This window comes from Cibotium barometz, chromosome 3, assembly GCF_041138505.1.
Source record: "Cibotium barometz isolate CiBa-2024 chromosome 3, ASM4113850v1, whole genome shotgun sequence".
NCBI lineage: Eukaryota > Viridiplantae > Streptophyta > Polypodiopsida > Cyatheales > Cibotiaceae > Cibotium > Cibotium barometz.
Window position 1 is genome coordinate 2,813,223 of NC_141048.1, and position 25,772 is coordinate 2,838,994.

The following is a 25,772-nucleotide window of genomic DNA, read 5'->3' on the forward strand; positions in this document are numbered from 1 at the left end:
AGACGTTCATGTTTATTGACCTGTCACTTATTGCATTTCAGCACATAAGTCTGGACGTTCTTAAACAAACTAGGCCAATAAAATTGTCTTTTAACTAGTGCATAGGTCTTCTGAATCCCAGGATGACCCGCACTTGGACTATCAAAACTATACCCCGAAGACTCGGCTAGCCTCTCCGGACTAACTCTCGCCTCACTACCCACCGCACCTACGGCCAGTCTCTCCGGCGGACTAGCATTACGTGCCGGCGAGGAAGGTGGGCGCAGCTGTGACAAAGTGCGTACGCGTACAGCACGCCAGACCTCTGTAAAGACAGGATCATGCTCACACAAGCCATGATTTGGTATTTCAACCCAAAACCTTAAGGCAAATTTCATGCCTTGATTTTGCATCATGTCATTAGCACAGAAGCTAATGTACTGGAGAGCACTCTAGTAGCGCAAGTTCTCAGACTATGCTACTAGATATTTGTAGACTACACTACCATGTTGCATTACCAACTTGTTAAAACTTCTCCTTGGAAAGCTCTACGGCCATAGGAGAAATAAACTAGAGCCAATCTAATCATGCATCACAAGGATTAGTTCCAAAGTTGAGAGATACTTCGCTCAGAGTAACATCTTTGCACAAGCATATGCTCTAGAATCTTTTTGAGTTTCTAACTACCATCAATCTACGGATGGTTAAACTCCACTCTAACTCAGAGTAAATGTAAGTTTTTGAAGATTTCCCTTCAAATATAACAATCAAACTTCCAATCTCTTATGCCATACTATATATGCGGAGACAGACCATATAGTATGTGGACGGGTGTCTGGAGTTACATCCAATCACTTACAACTCTTTGTTGCTATTACCAGACACATCCCTTCAAGTATTGTCTGGACTCACACAACTATTCGAGTTTATGTGATATTTGAGGATATCCCTCCTTTCCCTCAAGAAAGGTTTTTGTACTCAAAAACTCTACTGTCAAGCGGACTACGCGCTAGTGTCATAGGTCCAAGAACAAATCTAGACCGTGTTTAATATCATATCTTATATTCTTGAGTCCTTCCAAGAAACTTTTAAAACATCTTGCACCGAAGATGTGGTATAGTGTCTACGCACATATGGTGGTACTATTGATAAACTGTTTTGCAACAAATCAGTGGTTTCACACTTGTAACAAAGTGCTTCATTGTTGCATATTATTACCCTTCATAAGCGGTTACACACTTATGAATCATGTGGGTGGGTTGTACCATCTATCAAGAAAAATTCCAAACTACTAATAACCACATTATCAATCCACAGATAATGACTGAGCTTGCTGCTGCGAAGCCATAGGTTGCTAGATAATTGATGGTAATTACACAAGCCCAATGTCCCATTCCATCGTACATTCAATATAAATGCAAACATCACAGTACTTCGTGATGATGAACGTAGGAATTTCATCCTATCCATGTTTGGTGTTGGTATGAAGTATAACTATGAGAACATTATTTGCTGCCTCCTCATTATAGCAGCAAAGTTACCTACCCATCACAGGTGGCAATCTCTACCAAGCTATTACCAATGACAAGCAAATAAACGAGTACTCTTGTAAGTTCTTCATAACCATATCTCACACCAGACTCATAATCACTACGGATTAAATGCCAGGGCTTGCAAAATTGAATGTTGTCTGATAGGTAGAGGAGATCATCAAACTACGGATGACCTTGACAATTCACTAGGACTAGTGATGTGTAACTTTTAAGTTACTCCACTCTCCTTGCTTATTCCATACCATCGAACAAATCGGTCCCTCGATTTGAGCAACGTTAACATATTTATGAGTACCTCGATACTCATGGATTGTGGTTCGGTAATTTAAAATGTTGATCTAGAGTATCTTTCACTCGAGGATCTTAATGTTATTAGCAGTTATGTATTAGTAGTGAGTAACTACGTACCCACTATCATTACACTAGTAGCTCCATACTAGTCTATGAGTAACTCCGTACCCATGGCGTACCTCCCCCGAGTGGGAGTACCATATACAACCATCTATAACAAGATGATTAAGTCACTTGCTATGCTAAGAAGTGACTACACAAATTGACCCCTCCATTGCACATTGCAGTACAATTTCTGGTATTACAACACGAATTTTTGGACGTCCTTATCATATAGGTCAACTTAAAAACTAGTGCATAGGTCTTGTGGAGTCTCGGCTGACCTAACCACACCACTGGTGACTTCCTACAAAAAATGTGGCGCCGAAGTCACCACCTATGTACTTTAACTCCGTAAAGTACATGGTCTTCATCTATCATCTATGGAAAGTTGTAAAACATTCCTGCGATGGATTTTTATCACCCTAAAATTATTGTGCACTATTTTAGTGTGAAGAGCTTTTTTCCTGGGTACCATGGTTCACCCCAAGCTCATCTATTGCTAAATTCTCCGATTTAACAAAAGATATGTCTGCCTCCGAACACTATAGTTCAGCCCCAGACTTTGAGTTGACTTCTTAACACTCCGGTTAAGTCAAAACTCACCAGATACAGTAGGATTTACCACTAAGCTCTCCGGCTTAGCCTTCTATCCTAACTCAGCCCAAGTTATGTACACTTCATATGTTGGATCCGATACTAACAACAATCAGGCTCATCTGGAGTGAGATACTACTCACTATTGCCATGTAAAACCTTATTAAATCCGAGAAATGCTCCACTCATTCCCCAGGGGTCATACGACTTATAGGGTTTACACCCACATGAACTTTGTAAGAAAAATAGCCTGTCATGCAATATTACAATTGCTTATGTAGGAAAGTAATATATTTCCCAAATTCATATGGTAGCAACTAAAATGTGTTCACAATCGCACACTTATGTTGAACATAGGCAAGACTATGCTTGCAAAATGCTATAGGGCGTCCCCCATGCATGAAATTGTCCAACCAAACTAGTCTTACTGCTAACCTCTAGATTTAGATCACTCCGGAACTAAATCACTCTGTTAGCACTAGTACACCATCATGGTCTTGCTACCTAGAGCTTCTCCGAACTCTGTAACTGGGTTTTATCCCAACTCATGGCTATATTTGTAATTTTCAAAGGTCAAATTTTATGTTGCACACTTTATCACTACGGACAAGTGTACATACAGACCTGCCAAAGAGTCAAGTTACATGCACAAGCCTTGGCGTCCCATTCCACCAAGACTACAATCGATTCCGTGAGAATTGATGTCCCATACCATCAAATTACCACCAAACCAATTGATGTGACATATAAAAAGGCTCTTTCCCCCCTCGAAAGATCACCACAAACTCTCGAGCAGTGGGATGTCGACGCATGGCAATAAAAAGAAGAGAAAACCATGCTAGTAAGTTTAAGAACAGTTCTCTTCGATCAAATTGTATAAGGGCATTGAGCATTACATCTCAAGACTATACCCCTTCAGATTTGTTTGTCTAGCAAAAGTTTAACTCTAGCAAGACGACGCTCGCAAAAGTGGAAATTGAAATCTGGCGAGGCTACGCTCCCAGAGTTGATCAAGGCTACTAGCAGGTAATTGATAAACGCGACCTCAATCCCAGCTATCTTAAATGCCATTGACCAATTTTAGAAGTCATGACCATGGCAAGACTGCGCTTGCAAAAGTGTCTCTACGGACTACATTTGTTCGTCACAATGGACCATGTCCAAGTAGACATTTTTCATTGGGTCTAAGCACATTGGAGCCACGAACTTCTTCTTGTGGACTTTCAACAAGAACAATGTGTCTGATCTTCTCTCATATTACTTTGTGGTAAACCACATGGTTAAACCACTAACAGAGAGAATTTATATCATGTATTTATGTATTGTCAACGAATACTTCTCGAACTACGCGAGAACATTACCATCGATTTCCCTCTTGCCACCTTAAAAAAAAATTCTAGTGCACTACGGCACAATGTGGGTATGAGTGCACTTACGATGGACACCAACATGTGCACACCATGACATGACGTTTGTGCAAGACTGTCAATGGTTCAGCAGACATGGGCACGCTACGGCACCCTTAGACGTATGTGCACCGCACGAGCAAGTGCGTTATGCCACAAATGGCCAGGGTGCACTACGGCACGACTGTGCCACACTTCTCCCAAAGATATAACTCCAAGTGTTGGTGGGGGGTTAGTGTGATACGGCACATATATTCGTCTACTACACCATGAATGCATAGCATGTGCACTACGGCAGGAATCATTTCGAGGTGCTACGGTCATAGACGCGTTCACTAGGCACAACGGCCATAGAACGGCTTTGTCTCGAAGGACTCGGCACTACATCCGTGGGATTTGTCTCTTTTTTAGCACGCGGCGCTACGGCCGTATGCGGTGGGTCTCTCTCGTTGAAAACAGGCACTACGGCCATACGACACGACGGTCGTGTGGATTTGTTTCGTGGGGTGTGCCGTTGTTTTGTGTTTTTTTTTTTTAAATTTAAAAAAAAATAACGGGCCGGGCCGACCCTCGCCGCTTCGGGCGGGGCCTCCCGCCCGTGGGGAGTGTTTAGGGCCAAGTCTGGCCGCCCGTTTCATTGCCGCTTTTGCCCGCCCATGGGGAGCGCGCCTAAGGGTTGGCCGCCCGCTATTTTCATTATTCATAAAAATAAATAATGAAAGTATATTTTTTTTTAAAAATTGTTTTTTTTTTATAAAAAAAACCCCTTTTTTTTTCTTTTCTTTCTTTTTTTTGCTGCTGTCCCTGGTGGTCGTTGATGGCCGCCGCTCTGCTGGCCGCCCGCCTGGCCTTTGGCTGGCCGCCCGCTGGGCGCCTAAGACTGGCTGCCCGCTGGGCGCCTAAGGGTGGCCTGGCCGGCCGGCCGGCCGCCTCAGCTGGCCGCTGGCCTGGCCTGGCTGCAGCGCCGGGTAAGGATTGGTCGGTTGACGACTGTACGCCACCGACGCCGTCCATCAACGACAAGCACGGCGTCTCCACAGGCTCACGCAGAAGATTTCGCCCACACAAAAGCTTGGGTTCTACGCCCCTCAGACGTGCTCTTCGTCTGCTGCAAGCTCACGCAGATTTCGCCCACCCAGTCATTTTCACCTGCAGGTAAAACGTGGGCTGTGGGGCTGCTACTCTTCGCCTTGGGGCTGGTGTCGCCCCCCACACGCAGGTCAACGGGCAGATAGCGCAGTTCTTCCCCTCCATTTGGCCATTCAACAGCAGCAACACACAGTCTAGCGTTTCCAAGGCAAGCCCCCCCCTTGTGAGGTACGGGGCTACTGTTTGCCTTCTCCCACACTCAACGCCATTCACAGACAGCGGGGCTGTGCCGCCCTTTCCACACAGAAAACGGAATTTTCTTTTTTTTTAAAAAAAATTCTTTTGCACACAAGCTTCAACGCAGCAAAATACATAAATTGCTTACTTGATTTTCCTTGCTGTGTGTGACAGGGAGAGAGAGAGAGAGAGTTCTTCCCCTCCATTCTTCCATGGCCGCCTCCCTCCACACCCTCCATTCGAGATAAGGATAAGGAGACGAATGGTCGAAAACCATCGAGTGGGCTCCGGTCCCCCGGTCACGCGCGGGCTCTGACAATCCCATCGAACCACGCTCTGATACCAGTGTTACATTCCCGTAACGCCGCTACGGGCATTACCACAAGAGGGGACGGCCTCTGGTTCACCACCCAGCCATAGAGGAAGAATGAGGATTGCCCCTCATCCCCCAGGCTATATAGTGTGTGGCCTGCCGTCCACACTAGCCTGGCCGCCCATGACTCCGCATGGGCGTCCTCTCCCACTGAACCCCGGATATAGCCATCCGGTCTGCCGTCGGTCACAGGCGTTACAGCCTACGTGACAGTATATGTACATATATACACGTACATATCCATAATCTATCTAGCGATAGAGAGCGCGCGCGAGAGCTATATAGGTTTTTATATGGTTACAAAATGGTTGCGTGAACGAAAGATCGGCGGTCATTCAAAGATTAATCTCACGGCACACGATACTTAAAATTTTAATTATCAGAAGATTACAAATGAAAGCCAGATAGGCTTGTTACAAAGGGGGGTTTGAAACAAAAGAGTTTTCAAAAAAAAGGTTAACATCTAAGATCTCTAGATCGTGTCGCCTCGCTTGCCTCGAATGCGTCGAGCTAGTTGTTGCTGGTCCTTGGGGCAGATATGGTAATCCTCTTTGCATGTATTGCAAGGAGGTTGGTGTCTTCAAAAAGCCCAAAAAGGTAAGCCTCGGAGGCTTCTTGCAATGCTTCAAGGGCAATCCCCTGCACACGGAACTCTGTTTTATATCGTTGGAGAATCTCCTTCACTATGCGAGTGAAAGGGGCTCTTCTTATCAGGAACTTAGTGTTCCTCTGATAAAACTTGATTTCTTGTAGAGCCCTATGCCCTTGGCGCATCCTTCTCCTTGGAGCTCTCTGTGTTGTGTTAGTGCGTTGGTGAGGTTGGGACTTCCTTGGCTTGAAGAGCTTGACCTTTCTACGCTTGTGTGCACTTGCACGAACCTCCTCTTGGTCTCTCTCATAGTCTGAATTCTCCTCCTCCTGTTGTTGTGGTACCTGTGTATCAAGTTCCTACCGGGTAGGTAGGGGACCCTGTCCTGGTAGTAGGGTCTTGCCACCTATGGTGCTGCGCAATGTAGGAATGTTTTCACCAACCTAGTCGAACTGCTCATCATCGGCCTCTCTGTCTTGATCTCTGGGTTGGCTGCATTGTGGGGTCTTCTTCACATGCTTTCTCCCACTAGAAGGGCCTGCATGTGTGTACGTTGGTGTTTCTGTGGGAGGAGGGTTGGACTCCTGGTGATCCCATTGGGCATGTCCTAGAATCAAGGGGTCACTCTCTTCCGTGGTGTCGCTAGTATGTGGTTGTTGTGGGTGCCTTGCACTGTGTTTTGTGAAGGCATGGTAACACGTGCGGTGTTCTTGGTGCGTGCCATATCCATGTACAACTATGCTAACGTGGTGATGTGCTGGTGTCCTTACGTGGGTGTCTACGTAGATCTTGAGCTTAAGCTCTCTAAAAGTGAATGAAAATGAAGTGAGAGAAGGAACTATTAATAGTTTTTTTAAAGGGCAAAAAACCTAACTAAACTTATTTTCTTAGCCTTATTACATCTAGATTTATGCTGGTGCGTGCACAACCCAACGCCTCCCTTGTCTCCTCATTCATGCATGCCAAGCACCATGCCTATGGGGAGCATTGGTCTGCGACCATTCAAGCTGAGCATGCCTTTTTGCAGCCTTGCGTGCCTCTTGCACAAGCTTAGATTGTTGGGCCCGCTCCCTAAACAATACCCTTCCAAAGGTTGTGTAATAAAACCAATTGAACATCTCTTGTAGATAGTTTGTACATGTTCCTCCGGCGGCAGAAGCTCCACCTCCATGTCTTGTATTTTTGAAATAAACCCCTCTTACTTTATAATGTGATTTCTCCATCCCTTGGGTACTCCACATGTCGAGCGATCCATACTTGTTCATGAAATACGCACCATGTGCATAAACTACGTGCTATACACATGACAATAGAATTTAATTAACAAAAGTCAAGGTTAAAACACCAGTTTATTCCAACAGAACCAACCTTTTGAAATAAACTACGTGCTGTACACATGACAATAGAATTTAATTAACAAAAGTCAAGGTTAAAACACCAGTTTATTTCAACAGAACCAACCTTTTGTATACCTTTTCCATTTGTCTTTTTCTACCTAGGAATATCAATGTAAGCATTGCAGTATGGACAAGGCCATCTTGATGTCACGCCTTGAGCACAACCCATCATGCATTTAATTGTCTTCAAATCTCCCCCAAGATGTCAATCCATCTTGAACTTTCCCATGTTTTCTACATCTAAAAATTGATCATCAATTTGCTTTTTGATTACATCTGTTATCCAGGGAGTCCTTCCAAACATCCATGTCAATACCTCATGTGTCTCCTTCGGTACCTCGAATGCACCAAGCCACCAATACCTCGAATGCACCAAGCCACCAGACCTCTTTCTCAAATTGCACACTAAAACTTGGTTTGGTAGTCTTTTCCCATGCACAGATCATGGCCTCATTCATGAGCGTAATGCTCATATGTTCCAGTTTCTGACCTTTCACAATTTGACACTCATCTAGCTTGAGCACAAATGAAAGTGTGCTCCCCAAAACTGTAAATAAACGATAATTTACAATATTCAAAACAAAATAATCGTCTTCATTTTCTACTGAAAAACATGAATAGTAGCAATTGCAAGTTCTCACCTTCTGGTGAAAGACCATAGAACTTCACCATAGCTTGTTTTAGTCTCTCAATATGAACAAAGATGTTATTGTAAACATCAGAGTGAAATTCTATACTTGTTGTCTTGATTTTCTTTCTGCTCGACCCTATCTCTAATGTTAGTGTGCCCTCAACGTGATAAAATTATCCTATAGCTTGCTGCACATCATCATTATTGATACGCTTGACATTGTGAATCACCTTGAGTGTAGGAAATAAAGTGCCAGTGATTCCTTGTCTTAGAAATGCATCTTTTACAACCTGACGGATTGCTTGGTGCCCTTTCATGCTGATTCCAACCGCATCACAAGCATGTTGAATTAATGAAGAATCGATGGAGGTGGTAATCTCGCTCACTACATTGCTGAAAATAGCTTGGCGTATTTTAGGATGACGAGGGTCAGTAATAATTGAGAGAATATCCTTGGTATTCAGAATGGCTTTGACCAAATCCTTCCATCCCTCTTCATTAGAACCACACACCTCTTGTTTGCAAAAAATTCCTGGCAGAACATAAATCATGACTATTTTGTTTAAATCACTGAGTGCATAATGAAAGTTTATGTTACTTACTTTGTTGTAAGAATCCTTTTCTTCCATGCTCCACCTTTTAACGCAAGAGTTTCTATACCAGCCAATGTCTTTTTGCGTTCACGACGATGAGCACCATTTGGCGTTGCTTTGAGTCGTTTGATAAGTTCCTCTAGCCTTTGAATCTTTGCTTCCTTCTCCACATTCTCTGTGAGAATCTCTTTCATTTTATCTGATGATGTTTTAAGTCCTTCTTTGACATTGTAAAAGGCTGAATTGTGATGCTTGCAATTGAGATTGCAGAATATGGGCTTGCCAAGCTCTACTTGTAGTCAATCTTCTACAGTATCCTAACAAGCCAAGTTCTCCTTCACGAACAAATTGCATAAAAGATGATAAATTGCGGAAAGGAGGGTTTGCTTTTAATGGAGGGTCAACTGGATAGAGATGCCCATCAACCCAAAAATCTACATTTTTCTTCTTAGCTATCTTACGAGCTTGGACAGATTGTGCATTAGTAGGATGGGTTTTTTTAGAGCTGCCATACTCTTCAGGAATACGAATGTGTAAATCAACCTTCCGTTTTCTAGCTTCACAAGGGGCTACACACACAGCTTGCAAAGGCTCCATAGCTAAGCAAAGGAAGAAGCTAAAGTAGAGAGATCATCAGAGAGGGGGAGAGAGAGAGAGAGAGAGAGAGAGAGAGAGAGAGTGACTGTTAAAACTTTGCTCTCACAGGTTTAACACAAATCCGTTTTTCTATAAGTAGAAAATGATATTTTTGATATACAAATATACTAACATGGAGTTTTTTTATCAATAAATTACATTTATGAGAAAAATTAAAAAATAATAATTTTTGGGGTCCCCACAATTTTGGGATCTCATGGATGTAGTGGTTCCTGATAGTTAGTTATGTTTATGGGGTTGTGGGGACCTGATAGTTAGTTATAGATGTACTGGCTCCTGATAGGCTTCTGACGTGACCCTTGAATTACAAGCTTTTTGGAGAGAAAAATTATTTTCATTATACATATTGGTTGGGTGGTGTTTTTTCCACCTCAAAATGTAAAAAAATAAAAAAGAAAAAATTTTCACTTTTTGGGGCTCATCTAAATGCGAGAATGTTTTGCTGATGTGGAAGGGAGATATGGTGGGAGTTAATGAGAAAGGAGATTTCAAACTGGCAAGAAAGATTCAATTTGTAGAGAGTGAAGATAAAAAAATCAAAAAGTAAGAGAGAAAGTATGAGAAAAGTCAAAAAATAAGAGAGAGAGAGAGTATGAGAATATTCCCTTTAAAAAGTGAAACTAGGGGGGTATGGCTGATGTGGCAAGGCAAAAAACAAGGGTCATCATAGCCTTTGTCTCCCTTAAGCCTAGCTTTTTAAGCTCTAATCCCTTAAAATTAGGAATCCTTAAGAGGCCTTTTTTGGGTCCAAAAAATTCCTAATGACTTGCCTTTGCCCATCAAGATTAAGATGGAGATAATCAAAGGCTAGAGTTCGTGTGGACGTGCTTGGAACACACTGCTTTGTTTAGGTGTAGTATGAGAGTGTCCCATTCACGAGTTGAAGTGAGACATTGAACTTGAAGTTAGGAACCAACCATGTTGTTGAGGCAATTCTCTTTATAGTGCTGTTTTTGTCGAGGCATAAGACATAAATGCATTCTGAGACAAGAGTCCTATTTGACGTGGGTAGTCAACTGATTTTGTACATTTAGTGATACATGGGCTTCACCGTGGAGGGTGGAGTATCCAAATCACATCCCCACATCTTGTTGGAAAATTTTTAGAGGTTGATAAGAGGAATGGTTTTGTAACCCATAGTGGTGACAAGGATACCTAGCCACAATGATTGGTGTTGCTAAAGATTTAGATGCAAGCAACTCTAGCCCAAGAGTCTTGAACTCATTCAGCATCATATAGAATACTGTACTTGAGAAACGGCACCTACGTAGTTGTCAGCTCTTCACCACTCAAAAGCACAATCCATAATAGGCCACAAAACATGATATGAACGTTACTTGAGCTAAATTGTGTAGTAAGAACAACATTTGAGATTTCAAGCTTCGAGGGTATAGAGTTGGGTACTAGGGCTTCTTCTTTTACACACTTTCAAAAGCTAGTGAGAAAATGTGTAGCACATGAGTTACAACATTGCATGCCTACATGTGGATGAGCTCATGGGAGCATTTTGGTGCGACACATAATGTGTCATCCACTTGAGCTAGGTGGCAAGCCTAAGCATACGAAGCCTTAAAAAATTTGGACAGGATATTGAATCTATAGCTCATCATTAAGGATGTAAGAAATCACTCAGATGATGTTACACCACAAAATGACCGAGTTGAAATGATAACAATATGTATGACCATTGTTATAACAAACAACTAAGCTGAAGCTAGATGCTGAGATTAATGCTAATGCCAATTGAGGAATTGTTACTTCTATCAATCCCAATGAGATTCAGGAATTAATGTGAAAGCACATTATGGGGGTAATCTACTATACTCTTATCTTGGTTAGCTACATACCTAGTAGAAGGAGATGTGATGTTCCTACAATCTACCATCATTGTTATAATTTGTGTGAAATACTAGAGGCTAGAACTCAATGTCTATTTCACCAACCAAACATGGACTTGTAGAGTCCTATTTGATGGTGGGTAGTCAACTTATTTTGTGCATTTATTGGTATGTGGGCTTCATAGTGGAGAGTGAAGTATCCAAATCACATCTCCAATGCCCATCACCTCTTGTTGGCAAATTTTTAGAGTTGGTGATAAGGGGAATGGTTTTGTAACCCATGGTGGTGACAAGGAGACCTAGCCAGAGTGATTAGTGTTGCTAAAGATTTAGATGCAAGCAACTGTAGCCCAAGAGTCTTGGACTCATTCAGCATATAGATTACTAACTTCAGAAACGACACATGGGCAGTTGCCAGCTCTGTAAGCTAGTGACCAAATATGCAGCACACGAGTTACATCACTACATGCCTACATGTTGATGGGTGGGGTCACGGGAGCATTTTGGTGTGACACATTTTGTGCCATCCACTTAAGCTGGGTGTGGCAAGCCTAAGCATATGAAGCCTTGAAAGGTTCGCTCATCATTAAGGATGTAAGAAATTACTTAGATGTAACACCACAAAATGACAAAATGACCAAACAATTGAGCAGAAGCTAGATGCCGAGATTAATGCAAATGCCGATAGAGGAATTGTTACTTCTATCAAGCCCAATGAGATACAAGAATTAGTGTGAAAGCACATTATGGGGGTAATCTACTATACTCTTAACATGGTTAGCTATATACTTAGTAGAAGGAGATGTGATGTTTCTACAATCTACTATCATTGTTATAATTTGTGTGAAATAGAAGGCAATGTCTATTTTACCAACCAAACGTAGACTTGTAGATAATTACAACGATTAGAGAATAATTGAAGGAACAACTTGAACGTTGGGATCTCGTGACTCTCTCCTCTACTCCAACTTGCAAGATAGATTTCCTTAGTTACATAGTTAATACTATATAACTTCCCATGTAGGACAATTTAAAAGTTTTTTTTCGCCACTACTTTTGTTTTACATATACATGCATACGTATATGTACATATATACACGTACATATCCATAATCTATCTAGCGATAGAGAGCGCGCGCGAGAGCTATAGGTTTTTATATGGTTACAAAATGGTTGCGTGAACGAAAGATCGGCGGTCATTCAAAGATTAATCTCACGGTTACACACAATCACAGCAACAGGTGTAACAATCACAGCAACAGCACATGTAGAGAAACAGAACCATTTTTTTTTTTGGGAAACGCAGGTCTGGCATTTGTGCATGCATGTCTCACGTGCACGGAGAGTGATTATTTATTTTATTTCTTATTGGGCATCCTGCACAAAGCCCGTTGACGTCCACATGCTGCTAGGCGCGAACGTTGGAGACGTAAACACCGAGGCGATCGATGTTGGTGCCGGCACCGCCGAAGAAGCCAAGAATTTGGGGTCGGACAATCTGGCCATTCCTGGCACTCGGAAACTGGGTGGTGACGGTTGAGGCAGAGAGGCCCACAGCCACCACGCCAATGTGGTTAGGATCGCCGGAGAAGTATCCGGAATCACGAGCGACGGTGACGGAGATGTTACTTAACGCCTCGAGCGCCCCCGTTGTTGCCGGGTTGAACTGGATCTGCGCCGTGAACGAAATGAAAAGCAATATTAAAAAGACGAGTTAAGGTAGAAGAACGTGACGTAATTGTGAGAGGCGCTCTCTAACTCGTTACTCTCCTACCTCCTTTGTGCTGCCCACGCGGGAACCGTGAAGCTTCGTGCTTCCGTTGCCGTACACAACCTCCAAGCCCCGGAGTATTTCCGTGTAGTAAATGGTGACCTTCGAAACACCTGAGTTATGCCATCCGTCGTCGAAGGCGTCACCGCCAGCGCCCCCCCAAGGCCCAAGAATCACCGCTGCATCAGCCTGCAGAATCATGAAGCATACTAATTATTCAATTAGCTACTATAGCCAGCTATACAAGAGGCTAAAATCAAATATCATACCAATTAGAAGTTGATGATACATTGTTCGCCCTACGTACTTACCTGGGCAGAACTAGACATCTCGCTAAATCTGTTGTTGTTGCAAAGTGGAGGAAAGGCGTTGTTGGTGCTGATACGCTGGTGTGCCGAGCTCTACTTCTTATGTAGATAGCCGGAAGACTCGTTGTGGAGTCGAGGAGGACATGATCACCGACCTAAGCTGCTAAGCATTTCTCTCGTGCTCTCTGTCCTGCCTTGTCACCGCGTCGCTCTGATCTCTTGTTAGTGTCAGAAAAAGAAAAATTAGACGTCTCGCCTCCGCCAGCTTGTCCGTACTCTCTCTCTCTCTCTCTCTGTGTCTCTCTCTCACACGCGCGCACGCGGACGGACACACACACACTCTCTCTCTCTCTCTCGTTTAATAGCACATGCTCATGCTGATTTGTAATCCACACCAGTCTTTCTGTCGTTCTCATGGCCAAATTACGCGGTCCTTTGTGGGTCGCCCCTTCGAGTACACATGCTGATTCATAATCCTTATCCCCAGGATCCTCATTACAATCCACACAAGTCACAATGCTGATTCTTTCTTTCGTTCTCATGGCCACATCACGTGGTCCTTTGTAGGCACGCCAGGGTGGTTCGCCCCTTTGAGTACTCATCTACAGCTTTCTGTGATTGAATTGCTACAACGTAACCTAACCGCATGGCTGCTATGAAAGGGCATAGGTATACAGTTGATCCTTCCTTTTCAAGGGTATTATCTCCTGAAATATATATTGCCCTTATATTTCATTTTCTATATCTAAAAAAGAAACAGGATCACACATTGGTGAAACATATAAAAGATATATCAATGAACACAAGGGTGGCACATAGTAAAAACATAGAAGCGATGGGAGTCTTACGTAGAGTCGAGAGTGAATGTCAGGTTGAAGATGCGATTAAAGAGACCGTAATACTACAAGCAACAAACACCAAAATTAATGTATATCTTTATTTTTCTCTTCATTTTCTTCAATATAAAGAAATTTGAAAAACCTCCCCAAAGAGAAGAGATTCTTTCTCTTCTTCCCTTTATTCTTCTTCTCATAAGGACAAAAACAAGAAAAGTATTCTTCGACACCTCTCTCTTCTTCCTCTAGTATAGAAGAAGGAAAGATGGCAATGACATGGCATAAGATTAAAAAAGGTAAAGCAGAGAGATGACTTAAACTATTGACCTTTCTTTGAAGACATGTTTACATTATTAATCTATTTAGAAAACCAAACAAAATAAAACATAAGACAAATTAAATAACCTAAAAATATTCACAGAAGATAAGTGGTAATGAGCGAGGGTAAGGATACTACTCCCCCATTAGGATTCTCGGAGTAGGGTGCATGTACATTCTCCCATCAGTGTAGGAGGAAAAAGGGTAAAGAAATGGGAGTGGTGCATATTCAAAGCCTCCTGGGTGCATATAAAAACTCAAAACTTTCACTACAAGAGATCTACCCATAGTAATGATGTGCAATGTTTTTGTCGAGATAGTTTTTTTCAAGTATGCGATCTCTTGGGCCTTAGCATTATTGTCAGTAGAAGATTTCGGTACCTGCATCGATATGTGGGTTGAAATGTGTGTCGATATTTACATCAAAATTTACTTACAACATTTTATCAAAAATATTAGTGAATATATTTGCTTTTAGAATATAATAGAAATTTTATGATTATTCATCCTATATAAGGTCTATGGCTCCAAAGGCTCAATTTCTAAAATGAGGTCTACATATCTCCAATATCTCCAAACACAATATTAAAAGGGAATTCGTTACCATCCATAGAAGGATAAGAGCATGTACTATCAGTAAATCCACTAGATGATGATGAGCCCTCCTCATGTATATATTAATTGATTCTCAATGACATCATCGTCCATAACATTTACATCATGAGCATATTTTTAGTTACTTTCTAAAGCATTGGGGGTGTTATCACCTTCTTCTATTTTTTCCTCAACATCCCTATCTTTAAATATGTGTTTGCTTCGAGGTGCAATTTATATTATATATACCACCATTTTGATTCTAACAAAGCTGGTTGGAAGTGTTGGAATTAGGGATAGGGTTGCAACAACGCACACACACAAGATAGAGAAGCTTGAGAGTACACACACTCACTAGATTAGAATGAACAAATGTGTGCCAGATACAAAAGATAAATACACACCCCAAAATGATTAGATAAGAGTGTGTGCATACGCATGGGGGAAAAAACCTCATAGTGAGGGAAAAAGTGCCATGACGGTCCTAAGTGTGTTCACACACAATACTACCATATAATGCTACAAATCCCCCCTGGAGTCATAATGTGAACATGTATAGGATATGCCCGATCAATCTTGAAAAGGTAGTAAGCCCAAAGCTTTACGAAAAGCTTTGAACTTTTCATAAGAAAGAGCCTTTGTGAATAAATCTGCCATGTTGTCATGTGTAGGCACATAGAGACAAAGAGGATCCCTGCTGTAGAGAGTCTTTCCCTAACAAAGTGGTAATGCACCTCAATGTTCTTAGTGCGAGCATGAAACACTCGGTTCCTCGCAACAACTCCTAATGCGCTCTGGCTGTTAGTGAAAATGGTAGTACTATACGACTGTCCAACACTCAAATCAACCATAAGACATCTGAGCCACACACATTGAATTGTAGCTGCCCTCCTGTACTCAGCTTCAGAGCTGGAAGTGGCCACTGTAGGGTGCTTCTTGCTGCTGAGCCCCATAATATACCTGAATCACTAAGGCAAAAGCAAAACCCACTAGTGGACACTCGTGTGTCATAACATCCAGCGCAATATGAACCACTAAAAGCATGCAGCTGTGACTCATTCCCCTTTGGATAAAACAATCCAAAATGCTGAGTGCCCTACAAATAGTGAAAAACTCGCTTGATAGCCTACCAATGCTTCGTACTTTGGCCATGCATAAATCTTCTCAACTGTGAGACCGCATACTGTATATTTGCCCTCGTGTTGCATACATATAGAAGGGATCCAATAGTCTACTGATACAAACTAGCACCAAAAGAGTCTCTTGCATCTTGAAGACTAAGTCGAGTACCTATCTCCATAGGTGTAGCCACAGGTTTAAAGTCTTCAAGATTAAACCTCTTTAATAGCTTTTGTATATATTTAGATTGCAGCATAACAATGCCATCATTGCGCTGCATAAACCGAATCCCTAAATTATAATGCAAGGACTCCAAATCTGACATCTCAAATGATGACCTGCAAATCAGCCTTAAAGGCTGAAATCTGATCTATATCAGGTCCCGTGAGAGCAGCATGTCATCAACATATAGAATGATGACAAAAAAATGTGTCCTTTCTCCTCTTCACAAATAGAGGGTACTCTCTGTTGGACTGTTGCAAAAATCATTTGCAACGAAGTATGCATGAATCTTCTCTAGGAGCCTGCTTAAGGCCATAAAGAGCCTTTTTCAACCTACATACTTTAGACTCTTCTCCTTTCACATCAAAACTAGGAGGCTTCGATACATACACGTCCTCATGTAAGTCACCATTCAAGAATTCAGTCTTAATGTCCAACTGATGTACATTCCACCCATGATGTGCTTCCTCAAAGGAAACAGGCTTCTCCTCATAAAGTAGAAATGAGAACATGATCCACATGAGAATAATCTGCATGATGAGAACCTACACGAGTTCTGCTAGGTAAAGAAGCTGCCAACTTGCTATCGCTCAATGTTTGCACAAGCCATTTTGGCATATGCCAAGATTCTTCTATGGTTGCTCTGTCCTCATCATCCACTACATCCTCAATAATTACCTCATCAAAAAAATGATTTGCAAGTTGATTTTGCACATGTAAAGGCTGAATTTCAATACTTGGTTGAGCATTCAATTGCTCTATATATGGCTGCCCTCCATTAAACAAAGGTAAGAGTGAATCAAACATGTCCTGTGAGCATACATTCTACTATTTTTTGTATGAAAGCATGGGCTGAACTGAGTTCTTGACAAAACAACATCTCTACTTAGCAAAATCCGCTTTGAGGCTGGATGGTAGAGTCTATATCCCTTGCTTTCTGAATAGTATCCCACAAATATGCATTTAAGTGCCTTATCACATCAAGCTTACTACGTTGTTGCTCAGGCACAAGACGATAAGAAAGACGACCAAAAACACGCAAATGAGCCACAAAAGGCTTCCTGCAAGCTTCAAAAGGAGTTTTAGACTGCAAGGCCTTGGTAGCGCATTTGTTCAACACATAGTTTGTGCACGTAGTTACCTCTAACCAAAAACCATGAGGTAAATCTTGGGCTTTCACCATACATCGTGCCATCTCCATGTAGAGAGATCTATTCTTCCACTCAGGCACACCATTTTGTTGAGGTGTGTATGGCACTATACATTGATGTCTTATGCCTTTTTCAGCCATATATACATGAAATTCCTTCGACATATACTCCCCCCTGGATCTGAACAAAGGGTGCCAACTTTACATTCACGTGCATTTTTAACCATAGATACGAAGTGCCTTAAGCACATAAAAATCTATGAATTCTGCTTTAATGGATGGAGTAATCATGAATAAAAGTGACGAAGTAGAGATATCCCCCAATAGATGATGTCCTCATAGGACTATATACATCACTATGTATAAGCTATAATTTCTTAACAGATCTCATAGATCCATCCTTTGCAAATGATGCATGATGCATTTTACCACGAATACACTCCTCACTTACATGTCTAGTAGGGGTCTCAAGAGGTGGCAACTCAGACACCATATCATGCCTTTGAAGGCGTAATAAACTGCCATAATTTTAATAACCGAATTGTGCATGCCATAATTCTACATCACCTATTGCACGAGTTATAGAGACTGAGCAAGCATCATGCTGCAACTTCTGAAATACATCCATCTTGTATAGGCCATGAAACAAGGTACTTGAGGCAATGATAGAATAACCATCATTTTTATCCTGAACTGTACATCTATCATCCGCAAATTTCACCATCAAGCCTAAAAAGGCTAAGGCTAAGGCTGTAGCAAGGTCTTCCTAATGCCTAGCACATATAAAACTTCCAAAAAGAGTAAATGCGCCCCCATTTGCAGCAGTGAGCACAACTCTACCAACTCCTTTGATAGGATATGAGGAACCATTTATACATGTGACAATTCCTACACTTGGGACAGATTCCAAAGATGAGAAAAAACCTTTTTGTGAAGTAATGTGAGCAGAAGGGTCATAACTGCAATGTACAGTCCATGCCCAATAATCTTGAGAGAAACTAGCAGATTTCTTCTTCTCTACACTTGGTGCACATGCATCAGCCACATCCATGCCCAATTCTTTCTTTTTCTCCTTCCCTAGTCTTTTCTTGCACTCATGTATGTAGTCCCTTGGTTTCCTGCAAGAGTGACACTTGCCCTTCTTTTTTTAGGCTTATCACCATCTTTATCTATATCCTTACCTGAGGATTCTGAATTTTGGCTTATAGCCGCCATGCGAAGAAGCTTTACCTTTTCCTTTCTGATTGGCAACAAAAGCTTGGTCAGCAACTCGCATATATGATTTGTTTTGCTTAGATTGCTCTTCTTACAAGAGTAATGAAACCATCTCATCAAATGTAAGGGCATTTGGATTTCCCCTTATCATGAGTCTATGAGTAGAGGCAAAACTCTGATAAGAATCCGAGGCAATGCATTGAGAACTGTGGGCACCAATGTACTATCAAGATATATCTTATCCACACTAGCAAGCTGCTCCTTAAAATCTTTGATCTTGGTCAAGAAGCTATCCATTGAGTCTCTCTCATTCATGTGCTCAGACTCAAACTGTTTGTGCAGATATGCAAGACGCGCCTCACTCATTGCGCACCTGGTATAATGCAGCAAGTGCATCCGATGCTTGTTTTGAAGTCTTACATGATCAAATATGAGAAATAATGCTTCGCTTCATAGAAGGTGCAAGCAATGCATGTGCTTGTGCATATCTTCCATCCTATCTTGTTTGAGCAGCAGTGGGAGTTATTGGTGGTGCATGTAGAGGAACCACATCTGTAGAGCAGATTCTACTTCAGATGTACCTGCAGTACCTAGTTGCACTAGTAGTTGTGAAACAAGACGAGTTTCACTAACATAGACCACATTTCAAAGGCCTTTAGCAACCAATACATGCCTCATGATATAGGACCACAATGGGTAGTTAGTTCTATCAAGTTTGTCCTTAGCAAACAACGTGTTAAATACATCACTACTGCTAGCCATGACTTTCTACCAAATGCAAAATCTTTCAACACACTACAAGTACTAAGTATTTATTGAATGCAACCTTGGATGGTTGCCAACTGACTGAATCACCTGTAAAGTGTATGAAAATTAACACAGAGTAGAGAATAGAGTATTACTGGCAAAAGGATGATGGTCGATGTTGTTGAAGACACTGGAGATGCTGCTACATAGCAAATCTTTGCCACTACACAACCCAAATACCCAAAATTGAGCAGAACCAATACAAAATGACGCCTCTCAAGAACATTTGCAGAAACCTTACGTTGCCCAAAACGCATGTGAATTGCGCTTGAATCGTGCCGAGGACCCCAAAAATGTTGTATACTTTGTATACAACACACTAAAATATACACCTTCTCCTAAGAAGGTATCGCAATCGGAGACAGAAAAATAGGGTCGTGAGGATGGAGGCAGACTACTAGTACCCTTTTTTCTATAAAGAGGGGTGCTATTGCCTTTCCATCACTCTCAGACTACAATCAAAATGTCGTCATTTCCATTACTATTGCCTTGCTATTACAATCAAAATGTCGTCCGAACTCTCCGTTGAAGGCCAGCTAATCAACCAACGAGATTGAATTTTAAGTTTCGAGTTCACTTAGATAATTTCTCGCCAATCCATCAATATCTTCCTCGACATACGCATGGGTGTCTTAGCTACCGCGAGCCCGTGCATGGCCTGGTAAGAACCCTTTAGGATCCTCCTTAGGTATCCTAGCACTTCACTCAGGGACCGCTTCGTCAGCCTCGCCCATCGTACCAAAAGCGCACCATTTTTAACCAAGAGGTTGGTCCTCAAGACCTTGGCAGGCTTTGCCGTCAAGAGACGTCCTTCGATGACTCCCCACCAGGTGTTGCAACGTAACTCTCCTTAGATTAACCCATAAGCCAAATGCTTCCTCTAGCATTCTGGCATCAGACAGTCCTTTTACAAAAACAGAGTTTGTATGCAAGTAAGAATTTCCCGTTGAGTTTTATTTCACAAGACCCTTTTTCTTAAAACCCAGACTTTCTTAATGAAAATCATGAATCTCGTATCTCGGTGATCCACCCATCAATTACAACGAGTTTCTAAGTCATTTCTCAACGATATCGGGTCTTAGGGAAAACTTCTCTAAATCAGCCCGCCGGTTATCCATTCTTTGTGTTTTGAAGAAATGGGAATGGTCACAAGACTTGGTTTGATTTCTAATTCAAGAGATGGGCGGGCATCTTACTGACCCACCTTTCTCACGTAATCATGGTCTAACACTGAATTACTCGGATTTAATCTTAGAATTATTTTCTAAAGTTTTTTCTCTTATTTATCTGATAAAATAACTGTGATTTCTAATCGTAAGGGTAAAATCCTTAAAAAAAACTAAAATTCATTCATTCTGGGTCATAATAATTTTATTTGAGAATAATGGAATTTTAATGAGGATATTTCTTTTTTTGACTGATAAAATATGCATACATCATTTTATTGAATTATTCTCATAGAAATATTCTAAATTATTCTTTTCTCCAATTGAACCTCGGCATCAATATGCCCTAGATTATCTATGTAGAATTATGGTGAAACTTTCTCTTTTAACACTAAAATTAATTTATGCATTTTCGTAATTAATAGTACGGTGAAAAATCCTTTTTTAATAAATAAATAAAAATACCCATGTATATACATAACATGAATATACCTATTTTGAAATATACCAAAAATTTCTCTTTTAATATTTAAAATGTATGTACATAGAATATCATGAAAATTCCTCTTTTTGCATCTAAATTTGTAAGCATGCACATACTAAAAAAATAATATAACAAACATTGTATCATTTAATCCTATTATGTAATTAAACATGGTGTCTGCCTTACTTTGAAGAATGACCAATGTTTTCTAGTGTGTGCAATGTTTTGAAGTATTTTTATGTTAAGTGGATATTTTTCGAGTCTTTGCATTTCATCTTTCATCCCGTGGTGTTTAAAATTAAGTTTTTGAGGATAATGATGAATTTGTCATACATTTTATTTTATAGTTCATTTAAAGCCTAAAGTCATCTTTATTTGTCCTCTATTCGTGCAGACATGGGAGACGCACAAGCAAACGAGTGCCACGAGCTGGCTAAGAAGTCGTACTACGAGCGCATGAAATCCCTTGCACACGGATTGACTGCTCGTGAAGTGACTAGAACGGCGTGCCGGTTGTAAAAATGGGCAAACCCTTCTTATGCCCAATGGAAAGACATCAACAAACAAATAACCATAGATATAATTAAATAGATATGGCCATGCCCAGATGGCGAGATCAAGAAGGGAAGGTGGAAGGTGTCGCGGTGCAATCAAGACGACATCAAAAATAATGCCGAACAAATATTCTTAGAAGTGTACGGTCGTCCTCTCCACAATGCAGACGCTCCACTGTATTTTGCCAAGATGCTGTATGCCCAGTTTGTCCTGCAAACGTCTGTGGACTTCGCTTCTAGAGAGGTCACTGTCAACACCCATGATTTGCGTGAAGAGACAGTGACCTTCACAAGAGAGGAGCTTGCTCTCATGGTGGAAGGGGCTGGGCTAGAGCTGAACGCAGTCAAAGACAACCTAGGGGCAAAGCTCGCACAGAGAAGGAGCAAGAAACAGTGAGATTGTCACAGGCCCAAAATCCCCCCGGCCAACAGAGAGGTTCAAGAGCAGCTCACCCGGGCTTAGCCAAGATGTGCAAGGACTATCTGCACGTTTAAATCCTATGCGTCAAGGGAATCATATTTCACATTTTTTGATGCATCTTGAGCTTGTGGGGGCTGCTAGCGGTGCTACTAGTTCCTCCTCCTTGCAATGTCTCGTGTGCTACAAACCATTCAACGGTTGGAGCGGCCACTATGTTCTACCATGTGGCCACTACTATCACTTGATATGCTTGGTGAGACAGATGCAGAATGTGTCCACATGTGCATTGTGCGGCATAGCAATTAACCATGGTATTTATGCTATGTTCGGTATGGCTAATGAATACAAACCACCGGGGTCACCCTCTCCTACTCCTAGTGTACTTCGCAATCTCTTTCAAGACGAAAGCTAAATGTACAAACACTTCTTGCGTAATGGCAATCTTTTTGTAGTGACAAATTGTACTGACAAATTGTAATGACAACTTGTAATGACAACTTGTAATGACAAATTGAAATCTTTCATTTGAGTTGATAATTCATATAATGAAGTTAATTTTTTTAAGTAACTTCAAGTTCCTTCTTCCCCTATGTCAACATCGTGCTCTAAAATCCTTTCACTGTCTACTCTCCCATCTGCTTGATTGAGCTCATCCGAGTCAATGCTCAGATTATCTTCTATCTCAAGGCTAGTGCACAACGTAGGTCCAACATCAAAGTGCTCATCTTCTACATCACAATCATACATCCATCTGGGCATATCTTCTTCATATTCTTCGCTTTCAATGTGTCACAGGATTTTTTCATTGCAATACATGTAAACAAGTTTATCAGCTCGGTCTGTAAGAAGTTGATTGCGAATAGTGCTGTGAATAGATTTGTACATGCTCCAGTTTCTTTCTGAGCCTGAGTTTGAAGAACACTGGCCTAGAACCTTCATCGCAAGGTTGCGCAACAAAGCATAGTGCTCACCACCATTCATCATCCCCACTTCCATGCAGGTTGCTCTTTAGCCATTTGTTGAACAAGGGAGTTGGAAAATAGACCTTCTTTCAATCGAAAACAGGACACCTCTTTTACGCGATCATCAACATTGTCATAAAAAGTATTAACCACTGTGTAGAAATCCTGAACCACCTCAACGTTAGACATCAAATCCATATTCCAGTATTCAGGATCTAGCATATAAGCAGCACTGTGTAATGGTGTATGCGCTCCAATCCATCTGGCATGGAAGTACTTCAATAGGACTTTTCTTTGTCGACTGGAGAATGGTACACGCCAATGCTTTTCAACCACTGAATGCTCTAATTTCTCAGGACACTCTAAACTCCGCTGGACAGTCCACCATTGTATTCATACTTTTCCAAGATTAGGCGCTCTTTGATCAAGATTTTGTATCGCATACATAACAGGCATCATTAAGTGGTACGCATCCATTACACTGTTCCACCAGGTTTTCTTCGTGAGCGCTGTCTTTAAGACTTTGATTTTCTCTTTCACTCTTTCAGTCTGAGTGCTCTCCCAATCATGGAATGCCATACATGTAAATGTTTCACAAGCTGCATCTTTGTTTCGAAGAAGAGACTCGAAAGTATAGAAGTGAGTGCAAAACCTAGTCTCCGCAGGAAGCTTTAACATAACTGACATGCGAGGCCGAAAAATATCTAACACTCTCTGTCTCTTGAGCATAAATCTCACAAGCTTGCGAACAGTATTCGACGATAGAGACAAACCATTTGGTATCATCACTTTTATACCAATCTTTCAATACAAGATTCAAACTATGAGTATTGCAGCCAGACGGGAAAACATGTGGATACTGCCGCTTTAAGATTTTGGATGCATTCTTGCAATTTTTTGCATTGTTCATAACAATTTGGGCTACATTTTTGGCACCCACTTCTTCTATCACAGAGGCAATGATACCAGCAATATATGCCCCAGATTTTATTGCACCAGTCGAATCCACGACACGCATAAAAGTCTCATCTCTAGGTGAAACAACCATTATATTAATTAATGGTTTTCTTTGTGCATTGGACCATCCATCGCTGACTATACTACATCCAGAAAGCTCTATGTTGCTAAGAATTATTCTATGTACACGTTCTTTCACTTGAGCATAGCATTTCTCCAATAGATCATTTTGCATAGCATGATACGAAGGCGATGAAAACCCTGATCCAAATTCACCGATTTTCTTCCATGCTCTCTTCCAATGCTCACTCTCCACCATCACCATAGCACTCCCTGAAAAGTATATTTCTTCAGCAAGGGCGAGCTGTGCATCATCGAGCAGACCGTTACGTAAGCTTTCCTGCAATGAAGTTTGACGCATGGGTATGTTAAAGTGACGCTTGCAAGAAGATACACTGGGTAGATTACTTTCTGGTTGTGCAGATTAAAGTTCAGAGTACAAGTCGGCGATGCTTCCGGAGTTTGATGATTAGAACAACAATGTTCTTCCTGCCTCGATACATTGGCAGTAGATGAGAACAGTTTCCTTGCGTCTTTCTTCTGCATTTCGTCTCTTAAACGTTTGGCCACTGCATGTGCAGAGGGGTGGATACATCCTCGGCCTTTTTTTTTCACTCCACCTAAAAAATGTTCTCTTAATCGAGGTGCCCCACCTGATTTTACTGCGTGGCATAGCTTACACTCCCAATCTATGAATCGGTCACCGATGTTAATTGCATATTGCCACTCTATCCCAGGTGCCTTTTTTTTTCTGCTCTTCTGAATTTGGGCTCTATTAGAAGTATCGCTAGGTCCAACGTTTTCTTCCATCTCAAATAACCTATTCAAGCAAGCATACAATAATGAATACACAAACGAAGTAACAACAAAGCCACTCACATATTACAAAACATATATCACCACATAAACATAGAAGCCTTAAAAAACCAAGTGATTACTGAAAAGCTAAAATGTAGCTAAGCAAAAATCTGAAACTAGTTTGAATCTATTTTGACAAAAATAAAAGATCGTGATATATGTTGTTTATTGTTTTTATTTTAAAAGAGAAAAACATCCATGACGATTCATGCTAACTGCACAGGATGTGACTGAAAGTTTTTTGCCTATAGGAATTTTATTTTTCAACTTACAGAACGGTAGACATTAATTTTTGCTAGACTTTTAGCATCACGACACGACAAGATGAATGCATAAATGTGTATTCTAAGATTAAGACACATGTAATTGACAGCATGCATACAATGCACATTGCACCCCCGATGAAGGATGTCTTTCGTACCCAATTAAGGATACTTTAAACAAATCAAAGATCTATGATTGCCCAATACTCTAGTATAGGACAAAAGACCTTCTCTAAGACTCTAACATTAACAAAGTAAATCAAAAATCTATGTTTGCCCAACACTCTAGTATAGGACAATAGACCCTTGTCTAATAAAGACTATATCAAATATCAAGAACCAATACAAGCCCCTAAGGAGGACTCTTGGCTCCATCAA

The 25,772-nt window shown here is 41.3% G+C and overlaps 1 protein-coding gene across 1 annotated transcript; it reads right to left on the reverse strand.

Annotated features, from left to right (window-relative positions):
* Positions 1-12,597: 12,597 nt before the first annotated feature.
* On the reverse strand, positions 12,598-13,682 carry LOC147639603 (salt stress-induced protein-like). The gene is made up of 3 exons (XM_086772139.1): positions 13,412-13,682; positions 13,104-13,289; positions 12,598-13,001 (listed from the first exon to the last, which is right to left on the reverse strand). Exons 1-3 carry the CDS (start codon positions 13,427-13,429, stop codon positions 12,738-12,740), a joined length of 468 nt encoding a protein of 155 aa, XP_086628265.1. The 5' UTR covers positions 13,430-13,682; the 3' UTR covers positions 12,598-12,737.
* Between the last annotated feature and the right edge of the window lie 12,090 nt (positions 13,683-25,772).